This window comes from Anabrus simplex, chromosome 9 (assembly GCF_040414725.1).
Source record: "Anabrus simplex isolate iqAnaSimp1 chromosome 9, ASM4041472v1, whole genome shotgun sequence".
In the NCBI taxonomy this organism is placed as follows: Eukaryota; Metazoa; Arthropoda; class Insecta; order Orthoptera; family Tettigoniidae; genus Anabrus; species Anabrus simplex.
Genome location: NC_090273.1, coordinates 98,508,989 through 98,532,081, shown reverse-complemented (window position 1 = coordinate 98,532,081; position 23,093 = coordinate 98,508,989). Strand labels below are relative to the sequence as shown.

Here is a 23,093-nt window from a genome sequence, read left to right as displayed (position 1 = left end):
CCCGACTCCCAGGACCACTTACTAGGCCACTCAGCCGTGTCCATGGTTCATGAACTAGGACATGACTACAATAACCCACACCATGAATTATAAGTGGAACAGATGAGCACAAAATTAAAAATGTAGATATCTGTTAATATACCACCAGGAAATGTGTCACAAGATATCTTATAAATACTGACATCATACAACCTGGAGTGTTGAACGGATTTTTGTTCACCCTTCAAAAATCCAAGTACCTCTGCCAGGTTTGAACCTGCTAACTTAGGGTCTGGAGGCTGACACTTTACCACTATGATGATACCATGACAGTATAATTTTAACAAAATGTTTCCCAAAGAGATTTATGAAGAGAATTGTCGTAACTTAATAGACCCACACAGTTACAAGATGGTCTGGTTGCATGATGCAGAGGTGGTTTATTCAGTTGTTTGTAAAGCACTGGAGTACCAATCACCTTTAACTACTCCAATGTTCCAATCACGTTTACCTAATCTGCCTTAAGTGGTCCATCAGTGCTGTAGTCGAGTTAACTCGATTTGAATGTTGTTGTGTTGTACAGTAGTGCTGGAATCAAATTAGAATAATTTGATACACCTGAAATATGTTTGTAAGCTGCTCCCATAAGCTTTCAACTACTTAATTTCTTTCTCTATGAATAGACAGCAGTGAAATAAACATCTGTTACCTGGATGTAATCACCTCTGCTGTGCATAAAGGCCTTCTCATGTGACTGTAGTATGTATCCTGAAGAAATTCTTTGATGTTTGGAAGATATTAACTTGGATAATCCAGGGGAGTGATAAAAACAGGAAATGAACCTCTTGAAGTAGTGAAAATTTTTGAATATTTGGGCAGCATGACGTCACAGGATGGAAATTTGGATGGAGAAATTTATTTAAGAATACAGCAGTCTGCAAGATTCTACCAGTGTGTGAGAGACATTGGGTGGTGTGAATAAAAATAAGCATGCACCCTTTACTCGCGAAATTAGAGCAGGCACTCGGAATGTGGTGAATAAAAACCGCCCGTTGGAAGCAGTCGTTCACAGCAGACCTGTGACCTTGAGCACACACTCCAGTCGCTCGAGTAGCAGAGTGGGCGCTTCAGATTTCTGGTGAATAAAGATAAAGCAGGCACTCTTTCCGGTAAGCGCCTGCTCATGTTTCCTTGAGCTAACTCAGTAGGTGACTCCAAATGACAGTGTCAAGTTCAATACCATGGCAGAGGTAATGGTGGTGGTTAATCGGAAAAGAAAATTATATAAATTTCGCAGAGAATCATCTCAACTTGATTACAGAGTGTTATAAAGGTCCAGTAAGGAGCATGCTGAAGAGCCTCCGTGGCTCAGATGGCAGCGCGCCGGCCTTTCACCGTTGGGTTCCGTGGTTCAAATCTCGGCCACTTATGTGGGATTTGTGCTGGACAAAGCGAAAGCGGGACAGGTTTTTCTCCAGGTACTCCAGTTTTTCCTGTCATCTTTCATTCCAGCAGCACTCTCCCATATCATTATATTTCATCTGTCAGTCATTAATCATTGCCCCAGGGGAGTGCAACGGGCTTTGGCAGCCGGCACGATTCCTATCCTCACCGCTTCATTCATTCCATTTCTGGCCTGGTCAGATGACTGGAAACAGGCTGTGGATTTTCAAGGAGCATGCTGAATGGTTTGTGGAGCATTTCCTTGAGCACTCCACAGAAACAAGGGGTGGTGCACTAACAAATGAAGAAAAAATGTAAATCGTCTTGCGTTATGTTGGTGACCCTGGGTTTCAGAGTGGAGTTGGTGAAGACATCTCCGAGATCTGTGTCAAATACATTTTCGCAGATTTTGACATGAACAGAAATGAAAGCAGATTATTAGATAAAATTCCAACAAATGTTGCTTAGATGCAGGAAGCACGGGCTAAGTGGCAAGAACGTTTAAGCTTCCCTTGTGCTGTCGGAACTCTAGACTGTACTCATGTACAAATTCAGAAGCCACACGTTCATGGGAATGACTACATTTACAGAAAAGGTGTCCCAAGCATTAATGTACAGGCTACTTGCAATGGAAAGGAAGAATTCAACCAGTGCAGATGTATCACGGCCTGACTGTCTATTAATCCCACATTGGGAGAAACTCCGATGTTTGCAGAGTTATGATGCCTCTGTAGGAAGTCGAAGGGATGACAACTGCTGCAGATCTTACAACTTGCTTACGTCACACCGACACAGATAGGTCTTATGGCGACGGTGGGATAGGAATGGTGTAGGAGTAGGAAGGGAGCGGCCGTGACCTTAATTAAGGTACAACCCCAGCATCTGCCTAGTGTGAAAAGAGGAAACCACAGAAAACCATCTTCAAGGCTGCTGACAGTGGGGATCGAACCCACTATCTCCCGGATGCAAGCTCACAGCTGCGCGCCCTTAACCGCAAGGCCAACTCATCGGGCCTGCAGATCTGGCTCCTTAAAAATTACATTCAATTGTCAATGTATTATTTTCATCATAATTGACGTTTGTTATTTACGTTATAGGCCTACCATTTTCCTCAGTTTATAAATGTCGTAATATTCAGGCTATGATTTCCTACCTTTCAGACGGTCGATGGTAGGGTTATTCTCCCCCTGCATCAGATTCATCAGCTGCTTCTCCCATTATTTTAACGATATCATTTGTTTCCCTGTACGCTTTAATTCTACTTTATATTTCAGTCTCGTTTTCATGTTTTGAAATTTTTTACCAACAGTTGGACGGAAATTATTCTACCGCTTTTCCAACCTCTGTGGGGTCCTGGGTTGAATTGTGTCGCACGTGTGGATCTGACCTTGTTTTACGGCCGGATGTTCTTCCTGACGCCAACCCTAGATGGAGGGATGTAATCACTATTCCGTGTTTCTGTGATGGTTGGTAGCGTAGCGTAGTGTGTTGTGCGATTATGAAGAGGAAAGTGTTGGGACAAACACAAACACCCAGTCTCCGGGCCAGAAGAAAAATCAGGAGCGATTAAAATCACCGACCCATACGGGACCCTCTGAACCGAAGGCCTCAATGCTGACCATTCAACCAATCAGACAGTTGTTGGACGGAAATGTTTAAGTTAAATTTAGTGAGCAGTTCACACTGAACTGGATTTATTGCACTTGTTTTCTTGTGCTTCTTATCTGGTAAGTGTGACTCCGAAAACATAATTGTATATTTCTTTAAAATGGAGATAAAAGCGGACTGGAATTCCACAGTATCGCCGAATGCCATGTTAAGCACTGAACTACCCGGAAGTCATCGAAGTGTTATCACAGTCTAAGGTGTTATATACATGGCACGTGCACGACCTTGATCAGTGACACTGAGAGGCTGCTCCAGACACTCGAGTGTACGCTGTGCTTCCGCTCTATATTTTTATTCACCGCAAATGCGGAGTGGAAGCTCATCGGCAGGGAGACACTCAGGCACTCAGCGAGCACACGCTCACTCGCTTAGACTCATTTTTATTCACACCACCCATTGTATGGAACGAAGACGGGCCAATGAAGTGCAAGAATATTTTATACTCGTCCTATTATAAACTTATACTGACCTATGCTTCAGCAGCCTGGACGTTGACTAAGTGGAACCAAAGTAAGATACAAGCAACTGAAATGAGGTTCTTGAGGAGCATACAGGGAAATACAAGATAGAATACGAAATGAGGAAATAAGGAGAAGTGTGGGAGTGTGTCAACTTCAAGAAGAGACTGATATAGCAAAGCTAAAATGGTTTGGACACATGATGAAAATGCCAGGAGGGAGAATACCAAAGAGAATATCCATGGATACAAAGACTGGAAAGAGGCCTAGGGGACAGAATGAGATGGAGGAGCTCTGTTGTGGACTGTATTGCAGATAGAGGAGTCGACAGCAATAAAGTACTAGAAGAGGAATGGTGGAAAGATGAAGTAAGGTGGAGAGCTTTGGTACACTACCCAGAGAGAACCTGGAAAAGGGAATGGATGGAGGGGGAGTAGAAGAAGAAGAAGATTAATTTGGATGAGGACTTTGATATGGTGAAAGTGATGTGCAGAATGTTGAAGAAATTTAGAAATTGATGACTAAATGCCATGGGGTCAGGAGAGAAGTTGTTAAAAACTCAATTATATTTCAAAAGGTCTGAGGGCGAGTTTGTGCCTGGAGCTGAATCCAGGTATGTTCATTATTAATTTGATTCCAGAATCCCCAGAACTACATTAATTTGAACTTTTTTGAACAAGGAATGTTGTGGACAAAACTACAAGTTTCCTAAATAGGCAGTTGAGGGCAAGCAAAAAAATTCAGCCCTGGGAGTACAGCAATGAAAAGCTAAAATAGTAAGTTACCATAGCAAATATACAAAAACAATTGTGATATCATCTAATATCTACTTACCATTCTTGAAAGCAAGCAGTTCAAATACAGCATGCAAGATTGATATAACAATAGTGAGGGCAAGAAGGAATACAGGGGTTTCCAGCAGAGCTTCTTTCAGAGAATCTTGATCATCATCATTTTCATTAAAGGTATCACCCAAAACATTAGATGGCCATTTATTGCGCATTACTTGTGCTGAATAGATCTGCCATCTGAACAAGGATATAGGTTGGAATCTCAAACGCAACTCAAGTGTTCTGTAAACAAAAGATTCATCTTTCAGTTATAACAGTGCAATTCTTCTTCATGGGAGATATTAATAGTAACTTATGAACCAAGAGAAACTAATATTCACAAGGATAATACAGTAAAACCTCGTTAATTCAAAGTCGTTGGGATGTAAAAATCTGACTTCAAATTACGTGATTTCGAATTAACCGCCAAAGCGCAAATCAGAAATGCCAACCCTTGCTGCGTCACAAAATATTCTAAGAACCGTTACTGCATGCAATCAACCCTCATTCACAGTTTAAACCTTTAAAATGCCATGGAAAAGAAAAGCTATTTCCAAAATGTATCCAAGGGAGATTTACAGTATTCAAATAATGCACTTGAATAATTCAATGAAAAACATAACATTAAAAAAAAAAAAAAAAAAAAAAAAAAAAAACCATGATTCAAAGATGAGGAGAAATCTATGTAGACTTCCCTGTACAAGTCCTTTTTTCATTGGATTACTGTACTGATGTATTTTAGATGACCTGTACTCACACGGAAAGTAAACGATGCCCTTAAAACATTGTGGCTTACCGAACTTTCCAATGATGAGGGGAGAAAGTCTCTTTCTTCCGCCTGCATTACAACACAGTACAGTGACTATCCTTGTACAATTTCCCATCATGGCACCTCTCTCGTAATTCAGAAATGCCAACCCGTGCCGTGTCACGTAGTAGTCTAAGATCCATTTACGCATGTCGCTTAAAGGAAAATTTAAACCTTTCATTGCCATGGAAAAAAACTATTTCCGAAATGTATCCAACAAGGTGCACTTACATTATTCAAATAACGCATTTGGATAAATCGTTGGCAAACGAAACCTCACGCAATGCAAGAAAAAACACTTTTCAAAAACGAAGACAAATTATGTAGACTCCCCTCTATAAATTCTTCATTTTTGGATTACTGTGCTGTTTTCATTTTTTTAGATGCTTTGTACTTGCACGGAAGGTGCTCGATGCCCTTAAAACATCTTACCTTACCAAACTTTTCCCATGAAGAGGGGAGCAAGTCTCACTTCCATGTGCATTGCAACACAGTACAATGACCCCCACCCGTGTACAATTTCCTGGCTGCCACTCCTCTCCTTAAAAACGATAAGTTGGTTTAGGCTCTGCATAAAAAAATGCAGTTTCATCGGCATTGACAATATTGCTCGATGCGTGCGAACTGATTACATGAGCCACGCTTATTCACCAACTGTGGGCATCACCAGTGTTCGCGGATTCTGTTTCTCCGCACACTGCCTGCTACGTGATATTGTGGCATTCTTTAAAGTGCTGAATACAAAAGAATTACGATTTCACTCAATCTTAGCAAATATGAAGCACACTGTAGGCACACCGAAGTGAGTGAAAGTGCAGAAAGCTACCTCTGCATGTTCCAGAAGACACATTCTATCATGACATGGATAAATTTTGAAGTTAAATCACTCTGTAAAATAATATTTTTTTAAAATGTACAGGCAGTTTTGACTTAAAAGTCTGAATTCTGGTAATTATAGCTAACCTGTTCTTTGAATTACCTATTATCCGTATTTCTAATTAAACAATTTAAATAACAAGCAAAACAGTACCTCATGTTTCCAGAAACGAGAGCTGCTTCGAATTAGGCGGATTTTGAATTAACAGATTTGGAATTATCGAGGTTGTACTGTACTAATGGTCTTACAGAGTGTAACATTTATTTGAGTATCCTGTATGTCTCTAAATGTTCAAAACTAATTATATAAAAAAACAAACAACACGTACACTTATATTACAATATAAATTATGCACATTGAACTAAAATATATTATGATCATCAGTTTGTTGTAGGTGGGTGTTCTAAAGAACTACTGAACAAAATTCATTTTTATACATTATGCATATTATTACAAGGAATGAAATGAAAAATCGGAAGGCAATTACCAGCACACACGAAAGAAAAACATAAGTCTATAAAAATTTAAGGAGAATAAATTTAGGAGGCCGTAAGAACCCTCACTGTTCAGAATATTCTGCATCCTCTTACAGCCATCATATGCACTGATGAACTTGTAGTTTGGCCTGCTTTAGTACTCAGATCCAAGGGAAATACATCTTCAGAAAAATGCTTCTATTCACCTTATCTTTCCTTTCCACTCTCATTTACTACTCCACAAGCAGCATCCAGGTATACAAAAATTTAAAAATGTAAGTGGCGCTCTTTTCTCTTCCACCAATAAATGGCTGCACTGAAAATACTGAAATACTTCGTAAGTTGGATAACAACTGCTGTCTTATGAGACACGTCGATGCTCTCCATCCAATTATGTTAACTTGCATGAATCGCCCCATTTATCAGGTAGTTTTTCTGTGAGTATACAATTTGGCTCACTATTCATGACCATCACAGAAGAGGTGAAGTATATCGAACTCCCACAAACTTGAAACATTCCAGTTCAAAGTGATAAAAATTTCCACAAATACAGAATAAAAAATAGTTATGGAAGACTCAAAACTTGGTCAATGTTCATGTTGAAATAAGGGTAAACTATTATAATAACAATAACAACAATTAAATTGCAAAAATGGAATTTGGATGAAAAAGAAATCACAGAAAAAAATCACAGATACAATCAGGAAACAATGATTACAATTTTACCATCACTTATATAGAATGGATAACAGGCTCACAAAGAAAATTTTAAACTTAGCTTTATCAATGAAAAAACACAATAATTGGCTAAAAGAAATCAGTGAAGACCTAAATGAAACTGGCATTAAGGAACCATTCAAGATAGAATAAAATTCAGAATCTTAATTCACAAACAATTTTTCTGTAAAGCACACCCGACTAAATACAGGATGGACAGAACAACGCAAAAAGGAAACAGCGAGAGGATGAAGATATTGGGAAGAGAAAAAGAAACAAAAAAGTGTTAATAAGTTCAAACGCGCTCCTTAGTTGGGCATGTATGTGTATGTTTAGTCCTCAGCCCGAAGACTGGTTGGATCCTCAACAGCTCCGCCATTAGCTGTCATAGATGGCCTAGGCATCACTGAAGAGGCGTACTAAGGAAATGAGGAGTGAGGTAGTTTCCCGTTGCTTTCCTCACTGAGCCAGAAGTTGCTATTACATATCAGTCTGCCAAGCCCACTGAAATGCATGCACCAACCGACCCTATGAGCAATATTTTCACACCATTCATAGCAGGGACTGGCTGCAGAAGGAATGGCATTACTAGCATCACTCATACCTCAGTCACTTTCATTTTGTCAAAGCCAAGGATAAAGCTGAGACAGATCAATGAAGGTAACAAGATTGCTCTAGCCCATACCAGAAGACATAGTGCACTGTAAACACTAGGTCCTGCCAGCAAAGGCATAGTTGGGCATAATGAATCAAAAAATAATAACCACAATGTTATTGTTTTTATGACCCATAATTACTTCTACAGTTCTTGGAGACACTTATTTTTTCCTGCAAGAATTCTTTTACATGCCAGTAAATTTACCAACATGAGGCTCTCATATTTGAGCACCTTCAAATACAACCGGACCGAGCCAGGACTGAACCTGCCACATTGGAGTCAGAAGGCCATCGCCTCAACCGTCGGGGCCAATCAGCCCGGAGGGTAAACTACTTTCACTACTACATTCTGATGCATATGAATTTTATTAACATGCGAGAAGTCCCGCCCACGGCAGTTTGCCGCACTTTTTAAATATTTATTAATTTCGTTGTTAGCCGCTGTAGAGCTTAGGGTGCTCATTTCATCCCTCCCCTCCCTCTCGCCTGACAGTGATTATTGTCAGTGTATTGCCTGCTGCGTTCTGGAGTAGTTTAAGTTTCCTTTCACTCTCGCATCTGCCGCGGCAAATTGCCTTTGTGCGACCCCTCGCGTAGTGCATTCTTACATGACTGCATTTCCAAGGAAGTTTCTTAAGTTCATGAGATTTAGGGTGGCTTTCAGTGAAGTGTGGTGCTGTAGTTTTATCTTGAATTGTGACCAAATTACTCAGTGAAATGTACAAATGCAAACATTGAGGCAATTTGCTCACGCGCAACCTATCGTGTTCTTTGACAACTCGCGTAATTTTACCAGATTTTGCAAATATAATTCTTTAATCTTTTTACTTTGAGAAAATATAGTGGGTAATTATGTTAGTAGTAGTTGTTGAAAGGCAGTTAAACAGGATACATATTTATATTTTTATCAGTGCATTCACTGCAAAAGGAAAATAGCAGCTCATTAAAATGATAAGCGTGAGCAATTTGCCTCCGCGCAATCTCTCGCATTCTAAAACGGGTGTGGCCTCTTGCGTGTTAACTTACTAGCTATTGTTTTTGTAACTGCTGCGGTAATACCATCTAACAGAGATAAGTGGTAGCAGAATTGACAGAGCACACCTCAACTAGCAACAAACAGTGTAATGATGATGATAGTAAGATTTAGGGGCTTAGGATATTGTAGGTTATAACATTCGGATTTATTCCAGCTCGGCAATATTAGGGTCTTCAAACCCCTGCCTCCAAGTTATCTTTTACTTAATTCTTTGAGTGATCATTCCTTCACTTCTTTTAAGAAAAGTTTGATAGTCATCTTCATGACCGACAAATAGGAAGTAATGACCATGTGGTTTTTCAGCTTGCAAAAGCAATCAGAATAATGACTACCATCACCAGTTAATTTGTTACGATGACGATGAACAATATTTTAACTAAAGCGATGCTCGTCAGTGGACTTGATGACAATAAAGAACTACATCATGAATATCTCTTATGAGTTAAAGATTTAATGGATATATAAGACTGGAAATTAAGATTTTCTGTCACGCACACATTTCAGGGGACCTAATGTTTTCAGATATCTGAAGTAGATAAATATAATATTGCAAATATTTCTATACTATCAAAGGGTAGAGAAAGGTCCACCTATTCAATACCAATTAGATTTATATTATCTTTTATTAATGTTGGCACATTACGTCATCTTCAGCCATGATCAAAATTGGAAAGAGCATGCATATATATGAACATCAATAAAATATTACAATTGGTATGTCTTAATTTGTTATCACATGATGTTGAGAACACACAACATAAGCCCTGTCCAAACTGATGTTAGATAGATAAAGTCTTTATTTTCTGTGGCAAAGTTAGGGCTCTTGGCCCTTTCTTACACTTAACCACACACATATTGTTATTATTCCATATAATGACATTAATTTAAAATACCAATAACTACAAATAACACTAATTTTTAAGACAAAAATATGAATATATATACGCAAAGAAGAAAGAAAGAAAGAAAAAGTAACTGCCTACATAATAGAGGTTTGAAAAAAAAAAATTCAATACACAACGAAAGAAATACGAATGTAAAAAATACTAGTAAGCTTAATAAAAATATTAAATGAAATTTAAATGAATGTATCCTTGCATGACTAGATCTAAGTTAAATACTGTACTTACTACTAGCTATTTTTAGGCTACTTCTACTTCGTAAATACACTATGGATGTTTTTAATTTAATTTAAATTATATATATATATTCGTTTACGGCCATTAGAGACCACGTTAGATAACAATTACATGTTTCTGGAAGCCTTCCTCACAGCCCAGAACTTCAGCATCCTCTCTCTGGCAGCCTGTCTTCTTTCGTCCGTCCACCCACGGTTAAGTTTTGGTTCGTCATGGAATCCCTGAAATCTGTAGATCACTGACCTAAACTTTGTTCGGTTTGAGATGTCTTCCGAATTTAGTCCCACCTGTCTGAGATCCTTTCTCACCTCCCTGAACCATTTGTCTGACACTTTAGGTCTGCTGTCTAGTATTGTGAAAATCCTTTTCGTTAGTCTCTTCAATTTAATTTAAATTATCATATTAAACCAATATTTAATTTATTGTGCAATAATCTCATATCATTTTCACACACAATCACTCGTTCCACTCATACAGGTACCTTGCTGGAAGCACTTAACGAGGAACTGCTGGTAGGAGGTTTTAAATATACTTTTTGATGCAAATGTGGTAACAATATTTTCATTGGTAAGAGAAGTCTTAATCTAAGACAGTGTGGATGAAATGTCAAACTACACATTTAAAAAATGGAATTAAAATTGTACCGGGCGGTACACCTCCACGCCGCTAGTTCAAATATTGCGCCCGTTGAAACTCCTCTACAGGAGAAAGCCTGAACTTTAACAAACTGTATTAACTCAACAGTTTCTCCGATGATAGCTCTGTGTGAATTTTGATGTGTTTTTGTTTGTATTTGATCAAGAAGTGTGGACGTTCTCTACCAGACGTCTCTACTAAAAACTATGATTACGCACTCTGGTGCGAAGGAATGAACCTTCTTGAAGAAATTTAGTATTCGTAAGTTTTGTTTTTACTATATTTTGTTTTGTTACCTTTGGATTGGCAACATTAATTCTTTCTATCCGCCTGTTTTGAATTTAGCCAATCCCAGATTCTTTAATTTATTTCCAACTAATCATGTACTTCTTCTTCGACTTAGATATGTTGCTCTAAGCTATCCAATAAAAGCGAAAGGGTGTGTCTACTCATTCCTGAAAGGTCTCGAATTTTCCACGAGGGTATAAAAACTGCTGATTTTCTTGTCTCCGTGCCACTTCAGTAACATCTAACTTAGGGTGTGTGGATATGTAGCAGGGGGCGGGAAGCAGCAGTTCTTCTACAAGGTAATGGTCTTAACTTCTTCATTTCTTGCTAGCTCAGCAGTTTAACTCTTGGGGAGGGTTCGAAACCTTTAGTATGTAACCTACCTTTTTAAAATGTAAATTCTTTTCTGTCTATGTAAAATCTATAAATTCCTTTTACTGTAAAGCGGCGATAGAGAGTGCTTTTCCCTCTCGAACTCCCCTTCATTTTGAAATTGAGGTGACTACGTTTTCATAACCGTTTCTTCTCTTCCTTAAAATATTAAAGTTTTCTCATACAGGTCACCTCCTTAGCTTGGGATTAGCCCCTGTGTTTCAGTCTAGAGCCACTTAGGTTTTAAAAGTGTATTTAGGAGTGCAAGTTCACGCCTCCAATCCCTTCTGTACTTTGGGCCAGTAACTTAACCTGATGTTTTGTTTTCTTCAGGCGAAGGCCCTGTAAGTTGGGTATTAAATACCCCTGTTTCTTTGTATGCCTTGATGGTAGTTTCGATAAGAGTCTGTTATTGCCTTGATAAGCTTGAAAGATCGAGAGCGGGTCAGCTCTTTATGGTGTTGTGGTAAAGGTGCCTTAGAGAGGCTTGATGTTAATAGCTGGGAGCAAGTGCTCCTTGTATTTAGGGGTTTTCTGCCCTTTAGCAATTGTGGTTGTGAGCTGAGAGCTCAGAAATTAAACTTGGGGCTCGAAGCCTAAATCTTGTAACGAACTGTAATTTGTTAATTTGTTGATCTGCTACTTGGTACCTGTTATACTCCGTTATTTGTTGATTTTGAAAAGAAAATATAACCTTTGTTAAAGTTTTAAATTAACTTTAATTTTGTAGTTGAGACCTATTCCAGCCTGCATCTTCTTTCACCTGTAACTACCACGGATACCTCCGTAACAAAAATAATACATTAAAACTGATGTTACTGGTGTTGTTTGTTACAAGGACATTGGCATAATTCAACAAGTATTTGAGTCTTGAATTGATCTTGGAGCTGACAATTCATTGTTTGTGTGTGTTGGGGACCCATTCAATTTACAAATTATGCCTCAACTAAGAGTTACAGTTTATATACCTGTTAAAGGGTACATTCACACAACTTGAATATGTGGCCTTTGCATCCGATGAAATGATCTTTGTTAGAATTCAGTGTGAGGTGAATGTCCCCATGCTCCTCGTAGATTATGTGCACTCGGTATGAATTTACGCTGATGATGTACAAATGTACCTCCATACATCTCTAGATCTAATATTTTCGGCGATAGACAAAACCAATCAGGATCTACATTGTTTTCTTCTTGGTCTTTGAGATGTGGTCTTATGTTAAACCCAGCAAAAACGCAAGCCATCAACCTTGGATACCTGAAACTACTCACAAAGGTCAATCGACCTGAGATTCCATCTACAAGGTTGTGTAATACTAACATTCCATTCATGTCATCAGTAAAAGTAAAGTCCTAGGCGTTACTTTCGATGATGACATGTCATGGAAAAAACATATTACGAACATCGCCCAGAAAACACTGCACATGTTGCGTCGGTATAAATACTTATTGCCTGAAAAACTCGAAAAAATGCTGGTAGAAGCTCTGGTTTTCCCTCATTTCGACTAATGTGATGCGATTTATAGAGATGATCGGGGCAAGTTATTGAGCAGATTACAACGGGGTCAAAAGGCATGCGTGAAATAAGTCTGTAACCTATGGTACTTTGGGCATGTAACTCCTTCATATAACCACCCATCTTGGCCCGGACTAGAAATCTGTTGCACTGTGCATACCCTATGTCATTCTTCACAGCCATTTTAACTTACGTCATAATTCAAATACCTATCCTCTTATCACAGTCTTAACACCAGATCTGCTAATAATTCCATCCTTGCTTTACCTACCCATACAACTGCCATCTACGATAAATCATTCGCAGTAATTGCCTGCCGTGAGTGGAACCTCCTTCCCGAAAGTATCAGGGGATTAAGTGCTATTCATACTTTCAAGGAAGCACTTTGGAGACATTTTATGCACCAGTAAGGATCATCTGTAAACTTGATGCTTCTGCTCACAACCATTCTATTGTTATGGATGACCTGGTAGTGGAGAGTCTAAAATTCTTACTCGATTTGTTTTTCTAATGTTATTAAATTTTATGTACTACCTCTTTTTTACATGTAGGATATTAGTTTTTGGAATTTATCCTGTTATTATATCTATTTCATCTTAATTTAATCTCAATTTATTTTATCTTACCGTATCATTCTTGTACTATTATTAATTTAATTTGTATTAAATCTAATTACTGTAAGTACACTACAATGTAATATATGTGTATATAAGTGACTGGTTAGATGGAAGAGAAGGCCTGAAGGCCTTAATCTTGCCAGGTAAAATAAAACATTAAACTACTGTAATTTCGATTTCAAACAGTTTGTTGTGTGACTATGGTGCGAACTGCCGCTTGAATTGCTGCAGACGCAGTCCGCTGCGTCTCAGCCATACGCTGAATGTGGCGGTCCTCCCTCTCTCAGGGATGCCACGGTGAGGTCCAGAGCCCGGCCTTCTTGTGAGCATACTTTCTCGTGACCACTGCCACCAGCACGCATGTACAGTGGAGACCAAAGAGGATAGAATAGAAATGTAACTCAATGATAAATTTCGGCACCAAGCCACTAGTAGTTTCAGTCTCCGATAAGAGATAGCGGCACAGTGCGCATTTTGTGCAATACCTTACTGTTATTATCAACAGATAGCGCAGAGAAGTAGCATCCGGCGCAGTGACACACATCCAGTTATGCTTACTGCTCCCCCCTCCCTCCCCAGCCCACTCCCCTCACCCGTCTATAATAATGCAGTTCTATTACTTCCATGCCCAATACATTGTAATTCATATATTTTTACTTCCAAGTACTTACTATGTTGTAAATAATGATCTGATACCCCTAGTTCGTATGGCATACTATGTTACTGAGAACAAGAACATAACCTCATGCCTCAAAGCAGCTTTTAACTTCAAATGAATGACTGACACATTAACACGAAGCTGATATTATAAAAAATAAGAAAACCCTTTAAAAGCATGACAGCAGAACACACCATATGCAAGAGAATGGGGCATCACATCAATATCCAAGTATCACATGAAAATAAAAACAACAGAATTAAATGCCCCGAGACAGGAAACATATAGAACTACATTAATAGAACCATTCAGTTTTCAGCCCGAGGTGTACTCAAACAGGAAATACAGGATTTCAGGACTGGCGAAGATATATTTCTAATAAACAAGCACAAGGAACAAAGTTTTACAGCACAAGCACATGGGCACTTGGAATTCAAACACAAATACTGTAGCATCATGGGAACTATCGCTTAAAATCGATATAAGTTCGAACAAGGTTAATCGGTTAGGTAAAGTCGCATTCAATGCAATCCAGCAATATTATCTCCATAATACTTGACATGATACGACCAATTCCTTGTTAGAAGGGGCCACTGATTGAGGTTAGACATGAAATACTTCATTTCGAGACAAACTGCCTTTAATTATTAATATCGCTCATTTCATGCCTACTTGCGTGCCATCTACAAAACCTGTATACAACTATCTACACGTTATGAATGACCTCCAGCGCCATTTAAAATTGGAGACGGAAACTACCTGAAGCTAGCTACAGATTGGAACCATACGCCCCATTAAACTATCACCAGGGTGGGAGACATTCCTGCCAAGTCATTCTACAATAGTGCGGAAAGAAATTCCACCTTCACGTAGCCTCATTCAACCACAGAGTGCTGTTGATACCGGCCTCTTCGTCATTGTAAAGGCATTCTTGACCAACTCGCAGTCACTACGTCCAACCTCACAGGTAACTAACGCTCGCGCACCTGATGTGCCAATGCGATCTTCGGGAAATTTGGATCAACATCATCTTTCAGATGTATAAACACACCTACCAACATTCGTTAATCTAGTACAACCCCTTCTTGGTGTTTAGATATTTTTTCCGCCAGTGTAATTTCATTAATATTTTTAGGAGTTTTATTCTTTCGAAATTAAAAATGTAAAAGTGTTCAAGATTTGAAAAAAGCAAGGAAGTTTTAGTCTTGCAGCACTCATACACAGAAGTTCCATCTTACGATATACAAACAAGACAAGAATTCAATAATTATAGTAGTAGTAGTAGTAGTAGTAGTAGTAGTAGTAGTAGTAGTAGTAGTAGTAGTAGTAGTAGTAATAATAATAATAATAATAATAATAATAATAATAATGTAGGATATTTTAAAAGAACGCTTTGAAACTACAATCATTATCCAATTAAGGACTTATATTACTAATCTACTTTTCCAAACCATCGAGAGGAAAATGGAAGGAAAACGATCTGTGGGGAGATGGAGAAATTCCTGGCTTAAAAACCTGCACCACTGGTATGGATGAACTTCCATAAAAATCTTTCAAGCCACTGTTCTGAGAGTTGCCATAATCAATTGGATTGCCCATCTTCGTAGGGAGACTGTGTCCTAAGAAGAAGATTACCAATCTATCTTGTATCCCGTAGTAACAAAACTGAATTGTTGCTCATTTTATCTGGAATGTTCTTAATTATGCATATCTTTTCCCTCTGTGCACACAATCGGTCTTGCTACCTGGCCCAGGCACATGTCGTCTGGCCGTTGACACAACAAATTTCTTGTTTCTGTCGTGCAGTACTCTCGAATGTTGTCGGGCAGATATTTTGTCCCTTCTGAAGCCCTACCTTTTACTTCCAACTTCTCAGGTAGGTTCTGGGGAAGATTATCTGCCTCGCAAATCTTTACAATTACACTTGGACTGTCCAATTTCTGTTGACATGTAATGACCCCGGGAATATACTTTCTCACAGTAAAATGATTGAAAGATGTGATCTAAGGAACTTTTTTCTAACCACAATGCAAGCCATACATATTTATTAACAATTCACCACCAGTTTCTCTACCGATGATGGCAACTTTGTTAAATTTTGACTCAGGGACGGTACTTAAAAATAATTGAGACAATGTCTGTCAGAGAAGAAGTACGTGTGAACTCCAGTCACAAATTTTTTTTGTTTGACCCACTGGCAGAAAAGAAATAGTTATTTCCTCATATAAACCTGACACAATTCTCCACATTATATCTTTATTTTGTTAAACACACTTGTTAGCATGAAGAAACAAATCACAGCGCTATGACCGGGCTCTTGCGCAGTTAAAATTGCCAGTTATAAAATATGCTGCCTAGTAAATGTCTATAATAGTAACCATACAATATATTAATTCACAAGGTGGTTATTTCATATTTTGGTAGAAGAAGACAATGCAGGAACTTCATTTAAGAAACTATACCTCAGGTTACCAAAGTTAAATTCCCACTGTGACTTAAAGCACAGTTTAATTAGACTGCACAACTTGTTTCCAAGGTTATTTTGAAGATTTTTTTGTATGGTCACGTCACTGTCACTCCTCAATTAGAAATAGGAAAGGACTTTCACCTATCAATACTTATTTATTGCACTTATTATGCTACAGGACCAGTTTTGACCCCTTACATAGGGTCATCTTCAGCTGAACCATACATTCACATCTATGCCATAAAGCTATGATTAAGATTACATTGTCTAGGGAATGCCATATGACAAACATTTGGTCACATCCAAATGGGGCACGTCGAAACGGGATCTGATGATATAGATGTTGTTTCCCATAGGGAATCTGAAATATTTGTCCTGAATGAGCAAATTTATAATACCAATATAAATGGTCCGTTATTGGACATTATAAATTTTCCAGCTAGCTCATTCTTGGTTGCCAGCGTTTCGCCCTCGTGTGCTAGGGTGGGCTCATCAGTTGGTACCTAGCACACCTACCAATACGCTGGCTAGTGCATACCGTGGAGGCCACTGCGTAGGCTAACTGGAGCCACCGGCAGTGCCAATGCACTAAGAGACTTTGTCTCATCAGTAAAAATTGATGCCTGCTTGGCCATCAGATGATATAGATGTTGATTCCCATAGGGAATCGAAAATATTTGTCCTGAATGAGCAAATTTATAATACCAATATAAATGGTCCGTTATTGGACATTATAAATTTTCCAGCTAGCTCATTCTTGGTTGCCAGCGTTTCGCCCTCGTGTGCTAGGGTGGGCTCATCAGTTGGTACCTAGCACACCTACCAATACGCTGGCTAGTGCATACCGTGGAGGCCACTGCGTAGGCTAACTGGAGCCACCGGCAGTGCCAATGCACTAAGAGACTTTGTCTCATCAGTAAAAATTGATGCCTGCTTGGCCATCAGATGATATAGATGTTGATTCCCATAGGGAATCTGAAATATTTGTCCTGAATGAGCAAATTTATAATACCAATATAAATGGTCCGTTATTGGACATTATAAATTTTCCAGCTAGCTCATTCTTGGTTGCCAGCGTTTCGCCCTCGTGTGCTAGGGTGGGCTCATCAGTTGGTACCTAGCACACCTACCAATACGCTGGCTAGTGCATACCGTGGAGGCCACTGCGTAGGCTAACTGGAGCCACCGGCAGTGCCAATGCACAATGCGAAACGCTGGCAACCAAGAATGAGCTAGCTGGAAAATTTATAATGTCCAATAACGGACCATTTATATTGGTATTATAAATTTGCTCATTCAGGACAAATATTTCAGATTCCCTATGGGAATCAACATCTATATCATCTGATGGCCAAGCAGGCATCAATTTTTACTGATGAGACAAAGTCTCTCAGTGCATTGGCACTGCCGGTGGCTCCAGTTAGCCTACGCAGTGGCCTCCACGGTATGCACTAGCCAGCGTATTGGTAGGTGTGCTAGGTACCAACTGATGAGCCCACCCTAGCACACGAGGGCGAAACGCTGGCAACCAAGAATGAGCTAGCTGGAAAATTTATAATGTCCAATAACGGACCATTTATATTGGTATTATAAATTTGCTCATTCAGGACAAATATTTCAGATTCCCTATGGGAATCAACATCTATATCATCTGATGGCCAAGCAGGCATCAATTTTTACTGATGAGACAAAGTCTCTTAGTGCATTGGCACTGCCGGTGGCTCCAGTTAGCCTACGCAGTGGCCTCCACGGTATGCACTAGCCAGCGTATTGGTAGGTGTGCTAGGTACCAACTGATGAGCCCACCCTAGCACACGAGGGCGAAACGCTGGCAACCAAGAATGAGCTAGCTGGAAAATTTATAATGTCCAATAACGGACCATTTATATTGGTATTATAAATTTGCTCATTCAGGACAAATATTTCAGATTCCCTATGGGAATCAACATCTATATCATCTGATGGCCAAGCAGGCATCAATTTTTACTGATGAGACAAAGTCTCTTAGTGCATTGGCACTGCCGGTGGCTCCAGTTAGCCTACGCAGTGGCCTCCACGGTATGCACTAGCCAGCGTATTGGTAGGTGTGCTAGGTACCAACTGATGAGCCCACCCTAGCACACGAGGGCGAAACGCTGGCAACCAAGAATGAGCTAGCTGGAAAATTTATAATGTCCAATAACGGACCATTTATATTGGTATTATAAATTTGCTCATTCAGGACAAATATTTCAGATTCCCTATGGGAATCAACATCTATATCATCTGATGGCCAAGCAGGCATCAATTTTTACTGATGAGACAAAGTCTCTTAGTGCATTGGCACTGCCGGTGGCTCCAGTTAGCCTACGCAGTGGCCTCCACGGTATGCACTAGCCAGCGTATTTGTAGGTGTGCTAGGTACCAACTGATGAGCCCACCCTAGCACACGAGGGCGAAACGCTGGCAACCAAGAATGAGCTAGCTGGAAAATTTATAATGTCCAATAACGGACCATTTATATTGGTATTATAAATTTGCTCATTCAGGACAAATATTTCAGATTCCCTATGGGAATCAACATCTATATCATCTGATGGCCAAGCAGGCATCAATTTTTACTGATGAGACAAAGTCTCTTAGTGCATTGGCACTGCCGGTGGCTCCAGTTAGCCTACGCAGTGGCCTCCACGGTATGCACTAGCCAGCGTATTGGTAGGTGTGCTAGGTACCAACTGATGAGCCCACCCTAGCACACGAGGGCGAAACGCTGGCAACCAAGAATGAGCTAGCTGGAAAATTTATAATGTCCAATAACGGACCATTTATATTGGTATTATAAATTTGCTCATTCAGGACAAATATTTCAGATTCCCTATGGGAATCAACATCTATATCATCTGATGGCCAAGCAGGCATCAATTTTTACTGATGAGACAAAGTCTCTTGGTGCATTGGCACTGCCGGTGGCTCCAGTTAGCCTACGCAGTGGCCTCCACGGTATGCACTAGCCAGCGTATTGGTAGGTGTGCTAGGTACCAACTGATGAGCCCACCCTAGCACACGAGGGCGAAACGCTGGCAACCAAGAATGAGCTAGCTGGAAAATTTATAATGTCCAATAACGGACCATTTATATTGGTATTAGAAACGGGATCTGGCGTGTATGTCACTATGTGCGACAATGCAACTGTATGTTAAACATTAATTTATTGAAACCACCTATTCAATACGGGTTGAGTCTTTATGACTATAACAATGTCATTTGTATGTCTAAAATGATATGTTTTAGGCCTTAAAATTAATTTATAAAACAGATGTCTACTTAAAACTAACTTATATATATTGTACCAGGAACTGTTCCAGCCCTGTACATTGTTTTATAATTGCCGGAACATGTGGAAAAGGGACGGCGATAATACGTATTCGTATGCCCGACATCTTGTGCTAGCGCAATACGAAGTTCCTCGTGGCGAGCTGGACACATCACGAGCAAGGAACCTGCAGGTGACGTCACTATCACATGTTGCACGCCTCTCTATCGAATGTACTGGAAAGAAAATGTCTTAACTTTTCAGCCGATAAAGTTACGGAAATGAGACATATCATCGTGTAGCTCATGCTCTAAATGTAAACATATGTTAATTTCAGTCAAATCCATCACGGCATTCAAGAGATATGAGCACATTTCCCCTCCGTGACGTGGCAAGCAGCCTTGAGTCGTACGGGATATAAGAAGCAGGCCACACCGCAGCAATTCAGTTCGCATTCTTCACAGCTGGCTAGCAGGTCATGCTGCACACGACGAGTCGAACTCAGTATTCCTAATACCAGACATCGTAATACTTAGAAAATTTCGACGACAAGTTGACACTTAGTTTCTGCGAATGCCAGTGAGTAGAGATTTGTAATATTTCACCAATATTTGAACTTGACAAATATCTTAGTTTCCGTGTGAATAACCATAACCAACTTGAAATTAGCACGGCTATTTTTAATTGTAATGATCTTGGATTGTTTTAACTTTGAATATCGTGAGTGTAGGTCGCAACACATTGAATATTTTGAGTACAGTTGAACCTGACTTATACGTATATCAAGGGGAAGAGAAAAAACTACTTGTAACTCAGAATTACTTAGAAAACAGACTTACGCAATACATCACATATTTACTGAAAAACCAATGGAATACACCTACATGTGTAAATCCTTGCAAATAATAAATACATTAAGACAGAAAACATTATTTTGAACTTGGCCCGGCCTTAAAGAAATCAGATAGTTTGGCTTGTTTCACTTTTCTTGCATTAAGAATATAAACCTCCTTTAGCAAACTTGGTAATGCATTCAAAGCATTTTCACTTCAACCTTTCGCACCGATGTAACGCCTACACACTTCGATTACATTTTAACACTTCACTCAGTTGAGGTGTCAAGATTCAAGTCGTTATCTCCATCTCCAATGTCACTATCGCTTGTAACTGATCCATCACCGCCGCGTTGTTGGCATACATCAGCAATAATATCTTCATCCGGTAGTTCTCCACATACAGCCAGATTGTCATCGAAATGCACAAAAGGATGACCCCCTAGGGGTCGAAACTAGTCTTGACTATATTTACCTGCTTAATGTAAAATAAATTTGTATTGATAAGGTGGAAACTCATATACATATTGTTTTTTGTAAAGTAATATCTATCAATACGGAAATGAAACTTATAAACAACAGTAGAAAAGCCAACCAGGCAAGAAAAATGGCACACAGATACCAAAATCTGAAAATTAAGATCACAAATATTGTCAAAAACATCACTTTCTTAAAACAATGTCTAATAAATAATCTAACTCCTAAATTTCTTAGGAAATATAATAATAAACATAGAAGCACCTATCAAACCCAAAATACACAAAACAAAACAAACCGAATATGGCTTAAGGAAGAAATTAAATTCATGTATAGAAAGAAACAACACCTCAACATACAAATGTATGAAACACACCTCAAAGCCTCACATGAACTACCACACACATACTGGAACAACTTCCAACAAATAACCAACGAAAAGATAGAAAATATAGCCATACAGAAGCAGAACACCCTCAACAAGAAACTCAACGCACTTAAGGCATCACTAAACCAAACCAATCATACACAGTATAGACAACATACTACTATTTCTACTGACAACAACCAACATATTTTCCATCCCCCACTCCAAAACCTAACTAACACAATATTCAATGAAAAAGAAACAACTATACTGAGCAAGGGACCAAAACATAACTGGAAAAACAATTCTGTTTTTGAAAATATTGCCACTATTATTACTGAAACAGAAGATGCTTTAAACAAAATACCCCAAGAAAAACAAAATGAAATTAGATATGAAATTAAAAAAACACTACCACAATATATTGATAAGATCACTCAAAAACCTCAATCAAGATATCACAAACCAAACACAAATTAAGGTACTCAAAAATAAAATCCAGCAAAATAACCTAATAGTAACAAAGGCAGATAAAGGAAACACTACAGTCATTATGGATAAAGAGGAATATATAACAAAAACAAAAACCTGCTTTCAAGATGAAACTTTTCAAATTAAGACTAAAGATCCCACTAACAGTATCCAAAAAAACTTAAAAACTCTCCTAAAAAACACCAATTTCCTCTTGAACGAACAGGAAACTACAAAATTAATCACCATGAATCCAGGGATACCTACAGCTAAAGCTTACCCTAAGATCCATAAAGACAACATTCCTATGAGACCCATAATAAACTACAGGCCAAGCCCTATTTATAAATTATCCAAATACATACAAAAATTCCTTAAAAAACATTATGTCTTTCAAGCAAATAAAACCATAAAAAACTCAATAGATTTTTGCAATATTACTAAGAATATAAGAATAGAACACTTCTACAAGCTAGCAACATATGATATAACAAACATGTATCCTAATATACCCACACAAAAAACTATCACTATCATAGAATCCAATCTTTATAACCACAGTAAGTTAAGCAAATTGGAAATAGATGAATTTATAAAACTTTTACAATTCGCTATCAATAATAATTATTTCAAGTTCCATGACACTATCTATCAACAGAAAGGATTACCCATGGGATCACCAATATCAGGCATAATAGCTGATATATATATGGATTACTTAGAACACCAAGAAATTAAAAAAATAGAAAATATTATCTATTGGTGCAGGTTTGTCGATGATGCATTTATAATCATGGACAATAGACATATTAATGAAAACATAATCTTAGAACAACTAAATAGAATAGATCCCCATATTAAATTTACCATGGACACTGAATACAACAACACCATAAACTATTTAGATATATCCATAACTAGACATAACAACCACCTAACATATAACATATATAGAAAACCTACCCACACATCAAATACAATAAAGATAGACTCCACCCACCCACATGCTCATAA

At 38.7% G+C, this 23,093-nt stretch overlaps 1 protein-coding gene across 1 annotated transcript in view; it reads right to left on the bottom strand.

The window, feature by feature from the left end:
* The window catches only part of LOC136881233 (putative lipid scramblase CLPTM1), an 86,036-nt gene that overhangs the window by 35,791 nt on the left and 27,152 nt on the right, over window positions 1–23,093 (bottom strand). Inside the window, exon 7 of the mRNA XM_067153972.2 lies at window positions 4,383–4,621. Coding sequence (XP_067010073.2) covers window positions 4,383–4,621 — 239 coding nt within the window. The remainder of the gene's footprint in view (window positions 1–4,382; window positions 4,622–23,093) is intronic.